The sequence below is a fragment of the Callionymus lyra genome, chromosome 2, assembly GCF_982586985.1.
Source record: "Callionymus lyra chromosome 2, fCalLyr1.hap1.1, whole genome shotgun sequence".
NCBI classification, from domain to species: Eukaryota; Metazoa; Chordata; class Actinopteri; order Syngnathiformes; family Callionymidae; genus Callionymus; species Callionymus lyra.
This window is the reverse complement of record NC_141819.1, coordinates 564,352-589,199: the sequence shown is the minus strand read 5'-3', so window position 1 is coordinate 589,199 and position 24,848 is coordinate 564,352. Positions and strand designations below refer to the sequence as shown.

General features: G+C 39.2%; 1 protein-coding gene across 1 annotated transcript in view; it reads left to right on the top strand.

Annotated features, from left to right (window-relative positions):
* sema6bb (sema domain, transmembrane domain (TM), and cytoplasmic domain, (semaphorin) 6Bb) overlaps window positions 1–24,848 on the top strand; it is a 135,134-nt gene that overhangs the window by 53,285 nt on the left and 57,001 nt on the right. The window contains exons 4-10 of the mRNA XM_087783170.1: window positions 268–382; window positions 4,292–4,352; window positions 4,411–4,473; window positions 8,230–8,328; window positions 11,896–11,986; window positions 22,351–22,470; window positions 22,740–22,828. Coding sequence (XP_087639296.1) covers window positions 268–382; window positions 4,292–4,352; window positions 4,411–4,473; window positions 8,230–8,328; window positions 11,896–11,986; window positions 22,351–22,470; window positions 22,740–22,828 — 638 coding nt within the window. The remainder of the gene's footprint in view (window positions 1–267; window positions 383–4,291; window positions 4,353–4,410; window positions 4,474–8,229; window positions 8,329–11,895; window positions 11,987–22,350; window positions 22,471–22,739; window positions 22,829–24,848) is intronic.

Here is a 24,848-nt window from a genome sequence, read left to right as displayed (position 1 = left end):
GAACAGTAGAATACAGTGGTAGGAACAGTAAATATATTTATCACTGACATTATTTGAGAGATAAAGTCGATCCAGAAACAAAATGTTGTTTGTTTTCGAAAATCATTCTTTTCTCACGAGACGTTCGATCGATTGATCTTCGAGGTTTTTCTCCATCAATGAACATCTCGTCCTAAACGTTCACTTGAACGTCTGGACCAACAGTCGTCGTGTGGAGGAGAAGCAGCAACATCGTGGTATGAAAAGATTCTTCTTGATGCTCCACAGTGACCCGACGCTACGCCGTGTTTCTGGGGCGACCTCACCGGACGTGGCTCAGACAAGAACCTCTGCACATCCAGAGCGTCCTGCAGGTCAACCGGACCCTGTACATCGGAGCCAGGTACCAGGTCCAGATGTTCTGCTGATGATACCTTTGTGTTGCTGTGAGAAGATCAAGAACCAGAACCAGAACCACAAACATGTTTCAGTTCAGGGACCAGAACTAGAATTTAGAAGTCCTCGCTGCATCACATGAACGTTGGAAGATGAACGTTGGATGCAGAACCGACTCCCTAAGACTCCTGCAGCGACTGAGAAATTAATTAAGGCTAAAAAGCCATAAAACCCAACATCTGGTTCTGGTCCAGGAGAGACGTGAGGTCCAGGAAGTGACCCAGACCTCAGACGTTCCTGCTGGTAAATCCATCAAGTGTGTATTAATGGTCCAAAGGTTCTAATGACGGGTGAAGTTCTCACACAGAGGCTACTGTAGTCTGAGCTCCTCACATCCCTTCATGAACATTCTTCTGCTGAGAGCAGCTCGCTCGCACATCACTGTAAAACATCTTGTGTTTAAACATCTGTGACTCATGGTTCACCTGAGATGAACGAGTCAAATGATGTGTTTGAACCTGATGAGTCATCAATAAATCAGATGAGTCATCAATACATCTGATGAGTCATCAATACATCAGATGAGTCATCAATACATCAGATGAGTCATCAGTACATCTGATGAGTCATCAACACATCAGATGAGTCATCAATACATCAGATGAGTCATCAATACATCAGATGAGTCATCAATACATCAGATGAGTCATCAATACATCTGATGAGTCATCAGTACATCTGATGAGTCATCAATACATCTGATGAGTCATCAATACATCTGATGAGTCATCAATACATCAGATGAGTCATCAATACATCTGATGAGTCATCAATACATCAGATGAGTCATCAATACATCAGATGAGTCATCAATACATCTGATGAGTCATCAGTACATCTGATGAGTCATCAATACATCTGATGAGTCATCAATACATCTGATGAGTCATCAATACATCTGATGAGTCATCAATACATCTGATGAGTCATCAGTACATCTGATGAGTCATCAATACATCAGATGAGTCATCAATACATCTGATGAGTCATCAATACATCACATGAGTCATCAATACATCTGATGAGTCATCAATACATCAGATGAGTCATCAATACATCTGATGAGTCATCAGTACATCTGATGAGTCATCAATACATCTGATGAGTCATCAATACATCTGATGAGTCATCAATACATCTGATGAGTCATCAATACATCTGATGAGTCATCAATACATCAGATGAGTCATCAATACATCAGATGAGTCATCAATACATCTGATGAGTCATCAATACATCTGATGAGTCATCAATACATCAGATGAGTCATCAATACATCAGATGAGTCATCAATACATCTGATGAGTCATCAATACATCAGATGAGTCATCAATACATCTGATGAGTCATCAATACATCAGATGAGTCATCAATACATCTGATGAGTCATCAATACATCAGATGAGTCATCAATACATCTGATGAGTCATCAATACATCTGATGAGTCATCAATACATCAGATGAGTCATCAATACATCAGATGAGTCATCAATACATCTGATGAGTCATCAATACATCTGATGAGTCATCAGTACATCAGATGAGTCATCAATACATCTGATGAGTCATCAATACATCTGATGAGTCATCAGTACATCAGATGAGTCATCAGTACATCAGATGAGTCATCAATACATCTGATGAGTCATCAATACATCTGATGAGTCATCAATACATCTGATGAGTCATCAATACATCAGATGAGTCATCAATACATCTGATGAGTCATCAATACATCAGATGAGTCATCAATACATCTGATGAGTCATCAATACATCAGATGAGTCATCAATACATCTGATGAGTCATCAATACATCTGATGAGTCATCAATACATCTAATGAGTCATCAATACATCAGATGAGTCATCAATACATCTGATGAGTCATCAATACATCTGATGAGTCATCAATACATCTGATGAGTCATCAATACATCTGATGAGTCATCAATACATCTGATGAGTCATCAATACATCTGATGAGTCATCAATACATCAGATGAGTCATCAATACATCTGATGAGTCATCAATACATCTGATGAGTCATCAATACATCTGATGAGTCATCAATACATCTGATGAGTCATCAATACATCAGATGAGTCATCAATACATCTGATGAGTCATCAATACATCAGATGAGTCATCAATACATCTGATGAGTCATCAATACATCTGATGAGTCATCAATACATCAGATGAGTCATCAATACATCTGATGAGTCATCAATACATCTGATGAGTCATCAATACATCAGATGAGTCATCAATACATCTGATGAGTCATCAATACATCTGATGAGTCATCAATACATCTAATGAGTCATCAATACATCAGATGAGTCATCAATACATCTGATGAGTCATCAATACATCTGATGAGTCATCAATACATCTGATGAGTCATCAATACATCTGATGAGTCATCAATACATCTGATGAGTCATCAATACATCTGATGAGTCATCAATACATCAGATGAGTCATCAATACATCTGATGAGTCATCAATACATCTGATGAGTCATCAATACATCTGATGAGTCATCAATACATCTGATGAGTCATCAGTACATCTGATGAGTCATCAGTACATCTGATGAGTCATCAATACATCTGATGAGTCATCAATACATCTGATGAGTCATCAATACATCTGATGAGTCATCAATACATCTGATGAGTCATCAATACATCTGATGAGTCATCAGTACATCAGATGAGTCATCAATACATCTGATGAGTCATCAATACATCTGATGAGTCATCAATACATCTGATGAGTCATCAGTACATCTGATGAGTCATCAGTACATCTGATGAGTCATCAATACATCTGATGAGTCATCAATACATCTGATGAGTCATCAATACATCTGATGAGTCATCAGTACATCTGATGAGTCATCAGTACATCTGATGAGTCATCAATACATCTGATGAGTCATCAATACATCTGATGAGTCATCAATACATCTGATGAGTCATCAATACATCTGATGAGTCATCAATACATCTGATGAGTCATCAATACATCAGATGAGTCATCAATACATCTGATGAGTCATCAATACATCTGATGAGTCATCAATACATCTGATGAGTCATCAATACATCTGATGAGTCATCAGTACATCTGATGAGTCATCAGTACATCTGATGAGTCATCAATACATCTGATGAGTCATCAATACATCTGATGAGTCATCAATACATCTGATGAGTCATCAATACATCTGATGAGTCATCAATACATCTGATGAGTCATCAATACATCTGATGAGTCATCAATACATCTGATGAGTCATCAGTACATCTGATGAGTCATCAGTACATCTGATGAGTCATCAATACATCTGATGAGTCATCAATACATCTGATGAGTCATCAATACATCTGATGAGTCATCAGTACATCTGATGAGTCATCAGTACATCTGATGAGTCATCAATACATCTGATGAGTCATCAATACATCTGATGAGTCATCAATACATCTGATGAGTCATCAATACATCAGATGAGTCATCAATACATCAGATGAGTCATCAATACATCTGATGAGTCATCAGTACATCTGATGACTCATCAATACATCTGATGAGTCATCAATACATCTGATGAGTCATCAGTACATCTGATGAGTCATCAATACATCTGATGAGTCTGATGAGTCATCAATACATCTGATGAGTCATCAGTACATCTGATGAGTCATCAATACATCTGATGAGTCATCAATACATCTGATGAGTCATCAATACATCTGATGAGTCATCAATACATCTGATGAGTCATCACTACCTAACATGAGTCATCAATTTATCTGCTGAGTCATCACTACATTCTCTGCAGGGACGATCTCTTCCGTGTGGAGCTGGACATCGTCGCAGGAGACGAGATGTTCTACAGCAAAGTGAGACTCTTGACTCTGAAGTGTGACTTTAAACCTTTTGATTATTGATCTTGTGCAGAAAAGAACGTGGGAGTCGAACAAAAATGACATCAAGATCTGCAGGATGAAAGGAAAACACGCGGTGAGAAGATTTCTTTCTTGACTTTCTTCTTCCTAAAGTCATTCTAACATACTAACAGAACATACTGACGTAACATACTAACAAAACATACTAACAGAACATACTGACGTAACATACTAACAAAACATACTAACAGAACATACTGACGTAACATACTAACAGAATATACTGACGTAACATACTAACAAAACATACTGACGTAACATACTAACAAAACATACTGATGTAACATACTAACAAAACATACTAACAAAACATACTAACAAAACATACTAACAAAACATACTAACAGAACATACTGACGTAACATACTAACAAAACATACTGACGTAACATACTAACAAAACGTACTAACAGAACATACTGACGTAACATTCTAACAAAACATACTGACGTAACATACTAACAAAACATACTAACAGAACATACTAACGTAACCTACTAACAAAACATACTAACAGAACATACTGACGTAACATACTAACAAAACATACTGACGTAACATACTAACAAAACATACTAACAGAACATACTAACGTAACCTACTAACAAAACATACTAACAGAACATACTGACGTAACATACTAACAGAACATACTGACGTAACATACTAACAAAACATACTAACAGAACATACTGACGTAACATACTAACACAACATACTAACAAAACATACTAACAGAACATACTAACAGAACATACTGACGTAACATACTAACAAAACATACTAACAGAACATACTAACGTAACCTACTAACAAAACATACTGACGTAACATACTAACAAAACATACTAACAGAACATACTAACGTAACCTACTAACAAAACATACTGACGTAACATACTAACAGAACATACTGACGTAACATACTAACAAAACATACTAACAGACATACTGACGTAACATACTAACAAAACATACTAACAAAACATACTAACAGAACATACTAACAGAACATACTGACGTAACATACTAACAAAACATACTGACGTAACATACTAACAAAACATACTAACAGAACATACTAACGTAACCTACTAACAAAACATACTGACGTAACATACTAACAAAACATACTAACAGAACATACTAACGTAACCTACTAACAAAACATACTGACGTAACCTACTAACAAAACATACTGACGTAACATACTAACAAAACATACTAACAGAACATACTAACGTAACCTACTAACAAAACATACTAACAGAACATACTGACGTAACCTACTAACAAAACATACTGACGTAACATACTAACAAAACATACTGACAGAACATACTGACGTAACATACTAACAAAACATACTAACAGAACATACTGATGTAACATACTAACAAGACATACTGACAGAACATACTGACGTAACATACTAACAAAACATACTAACAGAACATACTGACGTAACATACTAACAAAACATACTGACAGAACATACTGACGCAACATACTAACAAAACATACTAACAGAACATACTGACGTAACATACTAACAAAACATACTAACAGAACATACTGACGTAACATACTAACAAAACATACTAACAGAACATACTGACGTAACATACTAACAAAACATACTAACAGAACATACTGACGTAACATACTAACAAAACATACTAACAGAACATACTGACGTAACATACTAACAAAACATACTAACAGAACATACTGACGTAACATACTAACAGAACATACTGACATAACATACTAACAAAACATACTGACAGAACATACTGACGTAACATACTAACAAAACATACTGACAGAACATACTGACGTAACATACTAACAAAACATACTGACAGAACATACTGACGTAACATACTAACAAAACATACTGAAGAACATACTGACGTAACATACTAACAGAACATACTAACAGAACATACTGACGTAACATACTAACAAAACATACTGAAGAACATACTGACGTAACATACTAACAAAACATACTAACAGAACATACTGACGTAACATACTAACAAAACATACTGAAGAACATACTGACGTAACATACTAACAGAACATACTAACAGAACATACTAACAAAACATACTAACAGAACATACTGACGTAACATACTAACAAAACATACTGAAGAACATACTGACGTAACATACTAACAGAACATACTAACAGAACATACTAACAAAACATACTAACAGAACATACTGACGTAACATACTAACAGAACATACTAACAGAACATACTAACAAAACATACTAACAAAACATACTAACAGAACATACTGACGTAACATACTAACAAAACATACTAACAGAACATACTGACGTAACATACTAACAAAACATACTAACACAACGATGATGATGATGAAGATGATGAAGATGATGATGACGAAGATGACGAAGACTTTGATAAAGATGATGAAAAAGATGAAGATGATGATGATGAAGATGATGATGATGAAGATGATGATGAAGATGATGATGATGATGAAGATTAAGATGATGAAGATGATGATGATGATGATGAAGAACGACGATGAAGATGATAATGATGATGAAGATGATGATGATGATGATGAAGATGAAGGTGATGAAGATGATGAGGATGATAAAGATGAAGATGATGATGATGAAGATGAAGGTGATGAAGATGAAGATGAAGATGATGATGATGAAGATGATGAAGATGATGATGACGAAGATGACGAAGACTTTGATGAAGATGATGAAAAAGATGAAGATTATGATGATGGTGATGAAGATGATAATGATGATGATGATGAAGATGATGAAGATGATAAAGATGATGAAGATGATGAGGATGATAAAGATGATGATGATGAAGATGAAGGTGATGAAGATGATGATGATGAAGATGATGAGGATGATAAAGATGAAGATGATGATGATGAAGATGAAGGTGATGAAGATGATGAAGATGATGATGATGAAGATGATGAGGATGATAAAGATGAAGATGATGATGATGAAGATGAAGGTGATGAAGATGATGATGATGAAGATGATGATTATGATGATGAAGATGAAGGTGATGAGGATGATAAAGATGAAGATGATGATGATGAAGATGAAGGTGATGAAGATGAAGATGAAGATGATGATGATGAAGATGATGATGACGAAGATGACGAAGACTTTGATGAAGATGATGAAAAAGATGATGATGATGATGAAGATAAAGATGATGATGATGATGAAGATGATAATGATGATGAAGATGAAGATGATGAAGATGATGATGAAGATGATAATGATGATGAAGATGAAGATGAAGATGAAAATGAAGATGATGATGATGATTTATGTGTGTGCGCATGCGTGCGTGTGTGTTTATATGTGTGTTTATGTTTGTGTTTATGTTTGTGTTTATGTGTGTGTTTATGTGTGTGTTTATGTTTGTGTTTATGTGTGTGTTTATGTTTGTGTTTATTTGTGTGTTTATATGTGTGTTTATGTGTGTGTTTATGTGTGTGTTTATGTGTGTGTTTATGTGTGTGTTTATGTTTGTGTTTATATGTGTGTTTATGTGTGTGTTTATGTGTGTGTTTATGTTTGTGTTTATGTGTGTGTTTATGTGTGTGTTTATGTGTGTGTTTATGTGTGTGTTTATGTGTGTGTTTATATGTGTGTTTATGTGTGTGTTTATATGTGTGTGTGTGTGTGTTTATGTGTGTGTGTGTGTGTGTGTGTGTGTGTGTGTGTGTGTGTGTGTGTGTGTGTGTGTGTGTGTGTGTGTGTGTGTGTGTGTGTGTGTGCAGGATGAATGCAGGAACTTCATGAAGGTGTTGCTCAGCAGACGAGGCGGTTTGTTCGTGTGTGGAACCAACGCCTTCAACCCACTGTGTGCAAACTACACTGTGAGTATCACACACACACACACACACACACACACACACACACACACACACACACACACACACACACACACGAGGCATGACATTACAAATGTGTAACAATGGTAAAAATGTTGCTTTTGAAGATAAATCCATGAAATCATTGGAAGCTGGACTTGGAGGTGCTGATCCTCATCATCTGTAGATATGATTGTTTGTGAGTCACATGACAGGAAGTACCTTCACGTTCGTGAACCATCATCTGAGGCAGACATGGTTACTATGACGACCACGTGAACCTTCAATGATCTATGTTCACGTGAGATGATGACGACACACGTGACATTACAAATGTGTCACAACATTACAAATGTGTCACAACATTACAAACGTGTCATAACATTACAAATGTGTCACAACATTACAAATGTGTCACAACATTACAAACGTGTCACAACATTACAAACGTGTCACAACATTACAAACGTGTCACAACATTACAAACGTGTCACAACATTACAAACGTGTCACAACATTACAAACGTGTCACAACATTACAAACGTGTCACAACATTACAAATGTGTCACAACATTACAAATGTGTCACAACATTACAAACGTGTCACAACATTACAAACGTGTCACAACATTACAAACGTGTCACAACATTACAAACGTGTCACAACATTACAAACGTGTCACAACATTACAAACGTGTCACAACATTACAAATGTGTCACAACATTACAAATGTGTCACAACATTACAAATGTGTCACAACATTACAAACGTGTCACAACATTACAAATGTGTCACAACATTACAAATGTGTCACAACATTACAAACGTGTCACAACATTACAAATGTGTCACAACATTACAAATGTGTCACAACATTACAAACGTGTCACAACATTACAAATGTGTCACAACATTACAAATGTGTCACAACATTACAAACGTGTCACAACATTACAAATGTGTCACAACATTACAAACGTGTCACAACATTACAAACGTGTCACAACATTACAAATGTGTCACAACATTACAAACGTGTCACAACATTACAAATGTGTCACAACATTACAAACGTGTCACAACATTACAAACGTGTCACAACATTACAAATGTGTCACAACATTACAAATGTGTCACAACATTACAAATGTGTCACAACATTACAAACGTGTCACAACATTACAAACGTGTCACAACATTACAAATGTGTCACAACATTACAAATGTGTCACAACATTACAAATGTGTCACAACATTACAAATGTGTCACAACATTACAAACGTGTCACAACATTACAAACGTGTCACAACATTACAAACGTGTCACAACATTACAAATGTGTCACAACATTACAAATGTGTCACAACATTACAAATGTGTCACAACATTACAAACGTGTCACAACATTACAAATGTGTCACAACATTACAAATGTGTCATGACATTACAAATGTGTCACAACATTACAAATGTGTCATGACATTACAAACGTGTCACAACATTACAAACGTGTCACAACATTACAAATGTGTCATGACATTACAAACGTGTCACAACATTACAAACGTGTCACAACATTACAAATGTGTCACAACATTACAAATGTGTCACAACATTACAAATGTGTCACAACATTACAAATGTGTCATGACATTACAAATGTGTCACAACATTACAAATGTGTCACAACATTACAAATGTCTCACAACATTACAAATGTGTCATGACATTATAAATGTGTCACAACATTACAAATGTGTCACAACATTACAAATGTGTCACAACATTACAAATGTGTCACAACATTACAAATGTGTCACAACATTACAAATGTGTCATGACATTACAAATGTGTCATGACATTATAAATGTGTCACAACATTACAAATGTGTCACAACATTACAAATGTGTCACAACATTACAAATGTGTCATGACATTACAAATGTGTCACAACATTATAAATGTGTCACAACATTACAAACGTGTCACAACATTACAAATGTGTCATGACATTATAAATGTGTCACAACATTACAAATGTGTCACAACATTACAAATGTGTCACAACATTACAAATGTGTCATGACATTATAAATGTGTCACAACATTACAAATGTGTCATGACATTACAAATGTGTCACAACATTACAAATGTGTCACAACATTACAAATGTGTCACAACATTACAAATGTGTCACAACATGTCATGTGTGTCACAACATTACAAATGTGTCACAACATTTCATGTCTGTCACAACATTTCATGTGTGTCACAACATTACAAATGTGTCACAACATGTCATGTGTGTCACAACATGTCATGTGTGTCACAACATTACAAATGTGTCACAACATTACAAATGTGTCACAACATTCCATGTGTGTCACAACATTACAAATGTGTCGCAACATTACAAATGTGTCATGACATTACAAATGTCTCACAACATTACAAATGTGTCACAACATTACAAATGTGTCATGACATTACAAATGTGTCACAACATTACAAATGTCTCACAACATTAAAAATGTGTCACAACATTACAAATGTGTCACAACATTTCATGTGTGTCACAACATTACAAATGTGTCACAACATTTCATGTGTGTCACAACATTACAAATGTGTCACAACATTTCATGTGTGTCACAACATTACAAATGTGTCACAACATTACAAATGTGTCACAACATTACAAATGTGTCACAACATTACAAATGTGTCACAACATTAAAATTGTGTCACAACATTAAAAATTTGTCATGACATTATAAATGTGTCACAACATTACAAATGTGTCATGACATTACAAATGTGTCACAACATTAAAAATGTGTCATGACATTACAAATGTGTTACAACATTACAAATGTGTCATAACATTACAAATGTGTCACAACATTACAAATGTGTCATGACATTACAAATGTATCACAACATTACAAATGTGTCACAACATTACAAATGTGTCACAACATTACAAATGTGTCATGACATTACAAATGTGTCACAACATTACAAATGTGTCACAACATTATAAATGTGTCACAACATTACAAATGTGTCACAACATTATAAATGTGTCACAACATTACAAATGTGTCACAACATTACAAATGTGTCACAACATTACAAATGTGTCATGACATTACAAATGTGTCACAACATTACAAATGTGTCATGACATTACAAATGTGTCACAACATTACAAATGTGTCACAACATTACAAATGTGTCACAACATTACAAATGTGTCATGACATTACAAATGTGTCACAACATTACAAATGTGTCATGACATTACAAATGTGTCACAACATTACAAATGTGTCATGACATTACAAATGTGTCACAACATTACAAATGTGTCACAACATTATAAATGTGTCACAACATTACAAATGGTCTAAATGATGATGAAGGATCAACACTGAGTGTGTTGTGCAGACAAGCTGCTTTATAATGAGCACCAGAGGATGTTCATGTCGACTGTTGTGCGTCTTCATGTCGACTGTTGTGCGTCTTCATGTCGACTGTTGTGCGTCTGTGAATGCTTCCCACAGGGAGACTCTCTGGAGATGCAGGGAGACCCCGTCAGTGGGATGGCCAGGTGTCCCTACGACCCCCGACATGCTAACGTGGCTCTGTTCGCAGGTAAAGTTGTGTTGAAGTGATTCAGTCGCACAAGTATGTTAGTGTGTCATTACAATATTGAGTGTGTGTCTGTGTGTGTGTATCTGTGTGTGTTTGAGTGTGTGTATCTGTGTGTGTTTGAGTGTGTGTCTGTGTGTGTGTTTGAGTGTCTGTGTGTATGTTTGTGTGTGTGTGTGTGTCTGTGTGTGTTTGAGTTTGTGTTTGAATGTGTGATTTTGTGAGTGTATCTGTGTGTATTTGAATGTGTGTCTGTGTGAGTTTATCTGTGTTTGTTTGAGTGTGTGTCTATGTGTGTGTTTAAGTGTGTGTCTGTGTGTGTTTGAGTGTGTGTCTGTGTGAGTGTATCTGTGTGTATTTGAGTGTTTGTCTATCTGTGTGTGTGTATCTGTGTGTGTTTGAGTGTGTACTCTAGGTACTCTAGGTATCTAGGTACTCCAGGTACTCTAGGTACTTCAGGTACTTCAGATACTCTAGGTACTCTAGGTACTCTAGGTACTACAGGTACTTCAGGTACTCCAGGTACTCTAGATACTCTAGGTACTCCAGGTACTTCAGGTACTCTAGGTACTCCAGGTACTCTATGTACTCCAGGTACTCCAGGTACTTCAGATACTCTAGGTACTCCAGGTACTCTAGGTACTCCAGGTAATCCAGGTACTCTAGGTACTCCAGGTACTCCAGGAACATCAGGTACTTCAGGTACTTCAGGTAGTCCAGGTACTCCAGGTACTCTATGTACTCCAGGTACTGTAGGTACTCCAGGTACTCTAGGTACTCCAGATACTCTAGGTACTCCAGGTACTCTAGGTCCTCAAGGTACTGTAGGTACTCAAGGTACTCTAGGTTCTCCAGGTACTCTAGGTACTCCAGGTAGTCCAGGTACTCCAGGTACTTTAGGTACTCTAGGTACTCCAGATACTCTAGGTACTCCAGGAACTCTAGGTACTCCAGGTACTCTAGGTACTCCAGGTAGTCCAGGTACTCCAGGTACTTCAGGTACTTTCTTCCGGTTCCGGTGAGCCTTTGATCGGCTGCTTGAAACGTGAGCTCCTGCAATAATTGCCAAAAACAGTCGTTTTAACGACTACTTGTCCGGATATTATGCTCATATCACTAAAGATATGTCTCAAGCATCTATGATCTATGATCGCGATGCTCTTCTCAACATCAGAGAGTCGATGGAGGATTATAATCACAACCGTTATCAACGTCCAGTGAATATGTTTCCGGCTCCGCTTCTCATCGACTCGGACTCTGTGGAATATCGTTTGATCTCTCGGGCGATTTCCACAAGCGATGGAGTCGGTCTGGAGTTCAGGTCAGGATGAGACGTGCAGTCGCGATCGCTCGGAACAACTCTGACGTCATCGGACGTCATCGATGTTTGATCGACATTCCTCTCACTGTGTGTGACGACACATCAGCGCTGCCGTCTGTCCAGACCTCAACGAAAGGTGGGAAGATTTTTTCATTTCCTCTCTTTAATTCGGCTTTTACTACGGACTTGAACGTGAGTGACAGCTGTCAGTCACGTGACATGTTCTCTTCAAAAGATCCCGCTCTGCTGTCAGTGACGTCGTCAGTGATGTCATCAGTGATGTCATCAGTGATGTCATCAGTGACGTCATCGGTGCTGAACGTAGGACTTCTTAATGTTCGCTCCATTACTAATAAATCCTTTATTCTTAATGATCTTTTCACAAGAGTTCATTTGGATTTATTATGTCTTTCTGAGACTTGGCAGAGAGAGGAAGAGTTTATTCATCTGAACGAACTCTGTCCAGTAGGGAGCGCTGTTCTGGGGAAGCCTCGCCTCTCTGGTCATGGAGGAGGTCTTGCTACAGTTTTTAGGGAGAGTTGTTCTTGCAAAGTGATTCAAACACAGGAATTCACTTCTTTTGAGTCTCAGATGATCTTGGTTCTACAAGACCTTTCTATTGTGTGTCAATCTACCGTCCGCCTGGTCCTTCAGTGTTCTTGACTTCAGTGACTTCTTATCTTCCATTATTCAAATCTGTTCTTATTCTTGAGACTTTAATCTTCATGTTGATGACGTCACATCTTGTTCTGCTAAAGAACTTTTAACTTTAACTGAAGCCTTTAATTTTGAGCAACATGTTTCTGAACCCACTCATCAAAAAGGCCACATTTTAGACTTAGTTTTTACTCTTGGCCTGAACATTTCTAATGTATCTGTACATGGTGTCCATCTGAGTGATCATTCTCTTGTCTTGTTCAACCTGGACTTCATCCCTGAACCTAAGCCTTTGAAAGTTAGGTCTCAGAGGCGTGTCATCTCAGCCGATACTGCAGACAGTTTTTCTATGTTTGACTCTCTTTCCTTTGATGACTGTCCAGACGTGGACAGTTTGATTCACTGTTTCACTGATCATTGTGTTGAAATACTGGATCAAACCTGTTAAATCGAACTTGAAAATTCAGAAAAAACGGTGCCCTTGGACAAATGAAGATCTCCTGAGTCTGAAGAGACTTTGTCGAAAGACTGAGTATCTCTGGAAGTCTACTAAACTTGAGGTGCACAGACTTCACCTCAGGGATCTGTTGACTTCTTACAATGAGATGGTGGAAACTGCTAGATCTGATTACATCAGAAAACTGGTAGCAGCAAATAGGAAAAACCCCAAAGTTTTGTTTGACACGATTAATTCTCTCGTGTCTCCTGCTCCTCAAATCACGTCTGTCTTCTGTGAAGCTGACAGCAATGCATTGTTGAGATTTTTCATTGACAAAATTAAATTGATCAAAGAGAAAATCTCTCCCCCTTTGTTGGGAACCACTACTGTCTCTGAGCCCATCTCCTCCTCTTGGTCATCCTTCACTGCTGTATCTTTGGGTGATATTTCAGCACTAGTGAACAAGATGAAACCCTCCTCTTGCTCAGATGACGTCCTTCCTTGTAGGCTTTTTATCAAAGTATTTGATGTAATTGGCCCCTGGGTTACCAATATGGTGAACCTCTCCCTTTCCACAGGGGTTTTTCCCAACGCATTTAAACATGCCATTGTGGAGCCTCTGCTCAAAAAACCAGGCTTAGACCCAACTGACCTCAGTAATTTCAGGCCTATTTCTAAGCTCCCTTTCTTGTCCAAGATCTTGGAGAAGGTGGTGTCCGAGCAGCTGTCTTTGTTCTTGGATCAGAGCGACATCCATGAGAAGTTTCAGTCTGGCTTCCGTAAACATCACTCTGCGGAGACAGCTTTATTGAAAGTGTCCAGTGACATCATGATGTTCTGGTTCTCTTGGATCTGTCGTCAGCCTTTGACAAAGTTGAACCAGATCCTGCTGAGAAGACTGAGGGATGAAGACTGTCTGGGTCTGTGTTAGAAGGTTCTCATCTTACCTTTCTGGGCGCAGTTTTAGTGTATCTGCCAATCAAATGAGGTCTGAATCGGCAGATCTGTTGTGTGGAGTCCCTCAAGGTTCTGTTCTGGGTCCTTTATTGTTTTTGCTGTACTTGATTCCCCTCGGTAAAATCATTCAGAGATTTCCAGATGTTTCTTATCACATTTTTGCTGATGACATCCAGCTCTACTGCTCTTTTGACCCAACTGAGCTCCAGAGGCTGAACTTAGTCAATTGTTTGCTAGAAATCAAACAATGAGTGAAAACACTTTACAGCTTAATGTGGACAAAACTGAAACTCTGGTGATTGTTGATGATAAGATTCCAGGGTTGAGTCAGTACTTGGGTGACTTAAGTCAGACTGTCAAACTGAGCCTGAGAAACCTGGGTGTTGTATTTGATAAAGACATGTCTCTTGTTCGACACTGAAGAAAACTGACCAGAAACTGTTTCCTTCAACTGAGAAAAATCTGTAAACTTAGGAAAATGTTGTCGGAACATGATCTGGATCTTATAATCCATGAGTTTGTTTCTTCTCGTCTGGACTATTGTAACAGTTTGTTTTCATGTCTTAACAAGAAGGATCGTCTCGTCTGCAGTTGATTCAGAACTCTGAGCCGCTCTAGTAGAAGAACTCACATTTCTCCTTCAAACTCTTCACTGGCTTCCAGTTTCTTTCAGGATCAACTTTAAAATTCTGGTTCTTACTTTCAGATCTATTCATGGTCAGGCTCCTCCTTACATCACTGATCTGATCCAGCCTTACACCCCAGCTCGGGCTCTGAGGTCTGTGGATCAGAATCTACTTATGGTTCCACGCACACGGCTCAGGACCAGAGGAGAGAAATCTTTTCAGGCTGTTGCTCCTAAGCTTTGGAACAATCTTCCTCTCTCTTTGCTCTTGATGATCTACTGACTCCTTTAAGAAACATCTGTGTTTGATGATCTACTGACTCCTTCAAGAAACATCTGTGTTTGATGATCTACTGACTCCTTCAAGAAACATCTGTGTTTGATGATCTACTGACTCCTTCAAGAAACATCTGTGTTTGATGATCTACTGACTCCTTCAAGAAACATGTGTGTTTGATGATCTACTGACTCCTTCAAGAAACATCTGTGTTTGATGATCTACTGACTCCTTCAAGAAACATCTGTGTTTGATGATCTACTGACTCCTTTAAGAAACATCTGTGTTTGATGATCTACTGACTCCTTCAAGAAACATCTGTGTTTGATGATCTACTGACTCCTTCAAGAAACATCTGTGTTTGATGATCTACTGACTCCTTCAAGAAACATCTGTGTTTGATGATCTACTGACTCCTTTAAGAAACATCTGTGTTTGATGATCTACTGACTCCTTCAAGAAACATCTGTGTTTGATGATCTACTGACTCCTTCAAGAAACATCTGTGTTTGATGATCTACTGACTCCTTCAAGAAGCATGTGTGTTTGATGATCTACTGACTCCTTCAAGAAACATCTGTGTTTGATGATCTACTGACTCCTTCAAGAAACATCTGTGTTTGATGATCTACTGACTCCTTTAAGAAACATCTGTGTTTGATGATCTACTGAGTCCTTCAAGAAACATCTGTGTTTGATGATCTACTGACTCCTTCAAGAAACATCTGTGTTAGATGATCTACTGACTCCTTCAAGAAACATGTGTGTTTGATGATCTACTGACTCCTTCAAGAAACATCTGTGTTTGATGATCTACTGACTCCTTCAAGAAACATCTGTGTTTGATGATCTACTGACTCCTTTAAGAAACATGTGTGTTTGATGATCTACTGACTCCTTCAAGAAACATGTGTGTTTGATGATCTACTGACTCCTTCAAGAAACATCTGTGTTTGATGATCTACTGACTCCTTCAAGAAACATCTGTGTTTGATGATCTACTGACTCCTTCAAGAAACATCTGTGTTTGATGATCTACTGACTCCTTCAAGAAACATCTGTGTTTGATGATCTACTGACTCCTTCAAGAAACATGTGTGTTTGATGATCTACTGACTCCTTTAAGAAACATGTGTGTTTGATGATCTACTGACTCCTTTAAGAAACATGTGTGTTTGATGATCTACTGACTCCTTTAAGAAACATGTGTGTTTGATGATCTACTGACTCCTTCAAGAAACATCTGTGTTTGATGATCTACTGACTCCTTCAAGAAACATCTGTGTTTGATGATCTACTGACTCCTTCAAGAAACATCTGTGTTTGATGATCTACTGACTCCTTCAAGAAACATCTGTGTTTGATGATCTACTGACTCCTTCAAGAAACATCTGTGTTTGATGATCTACTGACTCCTTTAAGAAACATCTTAAGACGTTTCTATTTGTTCAGGCTTTTCCTTGAATTTCTTGAACTCCTGTGTTGTTCTCAGTATTATCTTGATCTTTAAAGGATGTACTTTTTTGAGTATTGTTTTGATTGTTAAAGCGCTTTGTGACCCTGGTCTCGAAAAGCGCTATATAAATAAATATTACTTACTTACTTACTTACTTACTTACTTCAGATACTCTAGGTACTCCAGGTACTTTAGGTACTACAGGTACTTCAGGTACTCCAGGTACTTTAGGTACTCCATGTACTCCAGGTACTCTAGATACTCTAGGTACTCCAGGTACTTCAGGTACTTCAGATACTCTAGGTACTCCAGGTACTCTAGGTACTACAGGTACTTCAGGTACTCCAGGTACTCTAGGTACTCTGGGTACTCTGGGTACTCCAGGTACTCCAGGTTCTCTAGGTACTCTAGGTACTCCAGGTACTCTAGGTACTCCAGGTACATCAGGTACTTCAGGTACTCCAGGCACTCTAGGTACTCCAGGTACTCTAGGTACTCCAGGTACTCTAGGTTCTCCAGGTACTCTAGGTACTCCAGGTACTCTAGGTACTCCAGGTACTCCAGGTACTTCAGGTACTCCAGATACTCTAGGTACTCCAGGTACTCCAGGTACTCTAAGTACTCCAGGTACTCCAGGAACATCAGGTACTTCAGGTAGTCCAGGTACTCCAGGTACTCTATGTACTCCAGGTACTGTAGGTACTCCGGGTACTGTAGGTACTCTAGGTACTCCAGGTACTCTAGGTCTTGTTGTCGGGAACTTAAGTCGCCTTCCCAGGTCCACCTTGAGCTGCAGTCACAAGCAGAGTCCAGGACCTGCGGAGGTGGGCTCGTGGTTTTCCTTCTGCCCTGATGGACATGATGGACTGACCCGGAGCGACCCGAGACTTTCATGGCCAGCGGTACCTTCTGCCCGAGAGCCTTTTGGCAACACGAAGAACCTGCTCCATGTCATGAGACTTCATGAGAACTTCACTGAGGTCTGGCTCTCCAGAGCTGCTCCGAGTCTTCTCTTACGACCGGGTCAGGAGAAGCACCAGCTGATCCAGGACCAGATCCTGCAGAGGAAGAGGGTCAAGACGGAGACCGGAGCACGGAACCAGAATGTTGTGGCTCCAGGTCCACCTTGAGATCTGCGAGTCCCTGAACATCAGGACTAGAATCTTCAAGGCCACATCTGTGGATGTTGTTCGTCACGCAGAAGAAAGACTTCAGACGTCTGCTGTACATCGTCGTCTTTTGGGAACCTTTGACCTCTCTGGTCTGAAGAGAAGGTCGTGGACCAGGGAGAGCCTGAGGAACTGACTGCTGGTCTAGGGCCTCATGTCAAGTTCCTCACAGACTAACAGATGGTTCTAGGCAGGACTCTGTGGTTCAGGTCTTGAAGGTTCTAGGGAGGACTCTGTGGTTCAGGTCTTGATGGTTCTAGGCAGGACTGTGTGGTTCAGGTCTTGATGGTTCTAGGGAGGACTTTGTGGCTCAGGTCTTGATGGTTCTAGGCAGGACTCTGTGGTTCAGGTCTTGATGGTTCTAGGGAGGACTCTGTGGTTCAGGTCTTGATGGTTCTAGGCAGGACTCTGTGGTTCAGGTCTTGATGGTTCTAGGGAGGACTCTGTGGTTCAGGTCTTGATGGTTCTAGGGAGGACTCTGTGGTTCAGGTCTTGATGGTTCTAGGGAGGACTCTGTGGTTCAGGTCTTGATGGTTCTAGGCAGGACTCTGTGGTTCAGGTCTTGATGGTTCTAGGGAGGACTTTGTGGTTCAGGTCTTGATGGTTCTAGGCAGGACTCTGTGGTTCAGGTCTTGATGGTTCTAGGCAGGACTCTGTGGTTCATGTCTTGATGGTTCTAAGGAGGACTTTGTGGTTCAGGTCTTGATGGTTCTAGGGAGGACTTTGTGGTTCAGGTCTTGATGGTTCTAGGCAGGACTCTGTGGTTCAGGTCTTGATGGTTCTAGGGAGGACTCTGTGGTTCAGGTCTTGATGGTTCTAGGGAGGACTCTGTGGTTCAGGTCTTGATGGTTCTAGGGAGGACTTTGTGGTTCAGGTCTTGATGGTTCTAGGGAGGACTTTGTGGTTCAGGTCTTGATGCTTCTAGGCAGGACTCTGTGGTTCAGGTCTTGATGGTTCTAGGGAGGACTCTGTGGTTCAGGTCTTGATGGTTCTAGGGAGGACTCTGTGGTTCAGGTCTTGATGGTTCTAGGCAGGACTCTGTGGTTCAGGTCTTGATGGTTCTAGGGAGGACTTTGTGGTTCAGGTCTTGATGGTTCTAGGCAGGACTCTGTGGTTCAGGTCTTGATGGTTCTAGGGAGGACTCTGTGGTTCAGGTCTTGATGGTTCTAGGCAGGACTCTGTGGTTCAGGTCTTGATGGTTCTAGGGAGGACTTTGTGGTTCAGGTCTTGATGGTTCTAGGCAGGACTCTGTGGTTCAGGTCTTGATGGTTCTAGGCAGGACTCTGTGGTTCAGGTCTTGATGGTTCTAGGGAGGACTCTGTGGTTCAGGTCTTGATGGTTCTAGGCAGGACTCTGTGGTTCAGGTCTTGATGGTTCTAGGGAGGACTCTGTGGTTCAGGTCTTGATGGTTCTAGGGAGGACTTTGTGGTTCAGGTCTTGATGGTTCTAGGGAGGACTTTGTGGTTCAGGTCTTGATGGTTCTAGGCAGGACTCTGTGGTTCAGGTCTTGATGGTTCTAGGCAGGACTCTGTGGTTCAGGTCTTGATGGTTCTAGGGAGGACTCTGTGGTTCAGGTCTTGATGGTTCTAGGCAGGACTCTGTGGTTCAGGTCTTGATGGTTCTAGGGAGGACTCTGTGGTTCAGGTATTGATGGTTCTAGGGAGGACTTTGTGGTTCAGGTCTTGATGGTTCTAGGGAGGACTTTGTGGTTCAGGTCTTGATGCTTCTAGGCAGGACTCTGTGGTTCAGGTCTTGATGGTTCTAGGGAGGACTCTGTGGTTCAGGTCTTGATGGTTCTAGGGAGGACTCTGTGGTTCAGGTCTTGATGGTTCTAGGGAGGACTCTGTGGTTCAGGTCTTGATGGTTCTAGGGAGGACTCTGTGGTTCAGGTCTTGATGGTTCTAAGGAGGACTCTGTGGTTCAGGTCTTGATGGTTCTAGGGAGGACTTTGTGGTTCAGGTCTTGATGGTTCTAGGCAGGACTCTGTGGTTCAGGTCTTGATGGTTCTAGGGAGGACTCTGTGGTTCAGGTCTTGATGGTTCTAAGGAGGACTCTGTGGTTCAGGTCTTGATGGTTCTAAGGAGGACTCTGTGGTTCAGGTCTTGATGGTTCTAAGGAGGACTCTGTGGTTCAGGTCTTGATGGTTCTAAGGAGGACTCTGTGTGTACATGTGTGTGTACATATGTGTGTGTACATAAATGTGTGTGTATATAAACATTTGTGTATACATGTGTGTACATATGTGTGTAAATATGTGTGTGTACATATGTGTGTGTACATAAATGTGTGTGTATATAAACGTGTGTACATACGTGTGGACATATGTGTGTGTACATATGTGCGTGTACATATATGTGTGTACATAAATGTGTGTGTATATAAACGTTTTTGTATACGTGTATATATGTGTGTGTATATAAAGTATGTGTGTATATAAACGTGTGTGTATAAATGTATTTGTGTAGATATGTGTGTGTACATATTTGTGTGTATATAAAGTGTGTGTGTATATAAATGTGTGTGTATATATGTGTGTGTACATGAAGGTGTGTGTGTGTATAAAGTGTACATAAACGTGTGTGTGTACATAAAGGTGTGTGTGTACATAAAGGTGTGTGTGTGTATAAAGTGTACATAAACGTGTGTGTGTACATAAAGGTGTGTGTGTGTTTAAAGTGTGTACATAAAGTGTGTGTGTATAAAGTGTGTACATAAAGTGTGTGTGTTTAAAGTGTGTACATAAAGTGTGTGTGTGTATAAAGTGTGTACATAAAGTGTGTGTGTTTAAAGTGTGTACATAAAGTGTGTGTGTGTATAAAGTGTGTACATAAAGTGTGTGTGTGTATAAAGTGTGTACATAAAGTGTGTGTGTGTTTAAAGTGTGTACATAAAGTGTGTGTGTGTATAAAGTGTGTACATAAAGTGTGTGTGTGTTTAAAGTGTGTACATAAAGTGTGTGTGTGTATAATGTGTGTACATAAAGTGTGTGTGTTTAAAGTGTGTACATAAAGTGTGTGTGTGTATAAAGTGTGTACATAAAGTGTGTGTGTGTATAAAGTGTGTACATAAAGTGTGTGTGTGTATAAAGTGTATACATAAAGGTGTGTGTGTATAAAGTGTATACATAAAGGTGTGTGTGTATAAAGTGTGTACATAAAGGTGTGTGTGTATAAAGTGTGTACATAAAGTGTGTGTGTGTATAAAGTGTATACATAAAGGTGTGTGTGTATAAAGTGTATACATAAAGGTGTGTGTGTATAAAGTGTGTACATAAAGGTGTGTGTGTATAAAGTGTATACATAAAGGTGTGTGTGTATAAAGTGTGTACATAAAGGTGTGTGTGTATAAAGTGTGTACATAAAGGTGTGTGTGTATAAAGTGTATACATAAAGGTGTGTGTGTATAAAGTGTGTACATAAAGGTGTGTGTGTATAAAGTGTGTACATAAAGTGTGTGTGTGTTGCAGACAGGAATCTCTTCACTGCTACCGTCACAGACTTCCTGGCCATCGACGCAGTTATTTATCGATCGCTGGGAGAAAATCCTGCTCTTCGTAGCATCAAGCATGACAGCAAGTGGTTCAGAGGTCAGTGTGTGTGTGTGTGTGTGTGTGTGTGTGTGTGTGTGTGTGTGTGTGTGTGAGTGATGGTGAATCAGCAGTTTCTCTCTAAGCTCATGTCAGTTTCTTCGCAGCAAGAACTTCTTCTCACTCACAGTCTGAACATCTGGAGAACAATTACAAAATGACTTGATTCTATCAAGTTCTGTTGTTGTGTGATTGTTGTTTTTCCTTCGTTGTGTGTTTGTTGTGTTGTCGAAGCTTGAAGGACCTTGAACCTTGACCTCTCTCCTCAGAGCCTGTGTTCGTCAGCGCGCTGGAGTGGGGTCCTCACGTCTACTTCTTCTTCAGAGAGGTCGCCATGGAGTTCAACTACCTGGAGAAGGTCAGGAAACATCTGTCGGAGGTCGTTCAGTTCAGACAGGAAGTTGACCTTCACAATAAGAGTTTGTGTTGACGCGAAGTAAATGTGTGATTAGAAGAAGATTCAGAACGAGGAGTGACGTCAGTTATGTAATGTTGTGTGTCATGTTGTCATGTTGTCATGTTGTGTGTCATGTTGTCATGTTGTGTGTTATGTTTTCATGTTGTGTGTCATGTTGTCATGTTGTGTGTTATGTTGTCATGTTGTGTGTCATGTTGTCATGTTGTGTGTTATGTTTTCATGTTGTGTGTCATGTTGTCATGTTGTGTGTCATGTTGTCATGTTGTGTGTCATGTTGTTATGTTGTGTGTCATGTTGTCATGTTGTGTGTTATGTTTTCATGTTGTGTGTCATGTTGTCATGTTGTGTGTCATGTTGTTATGTTGTGTGTCATGTTGTCATGTTGTGTGTCATGTTGTCATGTTGTGTGTCATGTTGTCATGTTGTGTGTTATGTTTTCATGTTGTGTGTCATGTTGTCATGTTGTGTGTCATGTTATGTTGTGTGTCATGTTGTCATGTTGTGTGTTATGTTGTCATGTTGTGTGTCATGTTGTGTGTAATGTTGTCATGTTGTGTGTCATTTTGTGTGTCATGTTGTCATGGTGTCATGTTGTCATGTTGTGTGTCATGTTGTGTGTCATGTTGTGTGTCATGTTGTCATGTTGTGTGTCATGTTGTCATGTTGTCATGTTTTCATGTTGTCATGTTTTCATGTTGTCATGTTGTGTGTCATGTTGTGTGTCATGTTGTGTGTCATGTTGTGTGTCATGTTGTCATGTTTTCATGTTGTCATGTTTTCATGTTGTCATGTTGTGTGTCATGTTGTGTGTCATGTTGTCATGTTGTGTGTCATGTTGTGTGTCATGTTGTGTGTCATGTTGTGTGTCATGTTGTGTGTCATGTTGTCATGTTGTGTGTCATGATGTCATGTTGTCATGTTGTCATGTTGTGTGTCATGTTGTCATGTTTTCATGTTGTCATGTTGCTTGTCATGTTGTGTGTCATGTTGTGTGTCATGTTGTGTGTCATGTTGTGTGTTTCATGTTGTCATGTTTTCATGTTGTCATGTTGCTTGTTATGTTGTGTTTCATGTTGTGTGACATGTTCTGCGTCATGTTGTCATGTTTTCATGTTGTCATGTTGTAAATGTGTGATTAGAAGAAGATGCAGAACGAGGAGTGACGTCAGTTATGTAATGTTGTGTGTCATGTTGTCATGTTGTGTGTCATGTTGTCATGTTGTGTGTTATGTTTTCATGTTGTGTGTCATGTTGTCATGTTGTGTGTTATGTTGTCATGTTGTGTGTCATGTTGTCATGTTGTGTGTTATGGTTTCATGTTGTGTGTCATGTTGTCATGTTGTGTGTCATGTTGTTATGTTGTGTGTCATGTTGTCATGTTGTCATGTTGTGTGTTATGTTGTCATGTTGTGTGTCATGTTGTCATGTTGTGTGTTATGTTTTCATGTTGTGTGTCATGTTGTCATGTTGTGTGTCATGTTGTTATGTTGTGTGTCATGTTGTCATGTTGTCATGTTGTGTGTTATGTTGTCATGTTGTGTGTCATGTTGTGTGTAATGTTGTCATGTTGTGTGTCATTTTGTGTGTCATGTTGTCATGTTGTGTGTCATGTTGTGTGTCATGTTGTCATGTTGTGTGTCATGTTGCCATGTTGTGTGTCATGTTGTGTGTCATGTTGTGTGTCATGTTGTCATGTTGTGTGTCATGATGTCATGTTGTCATGTTGTCATGTTGTGTGTCATGTTGTCATGTTTTCATGCTGTCATGTTTTCATGTTGTCATGTTGCTTGTCATGTTGTGTGTCATGTTGTGTGTCATGTTGTGTGTTTCATGTTGTCATGTTTTCATGTTGTCATGTTGCTTGTTATGTTGTGTTTCATGTTGTGTGACATGTTCTGCGTCATGTTGTCATGTTTTCATGTTGTCATGTTGTCATGTTGTGTGTCATGTTGCTTGTCAT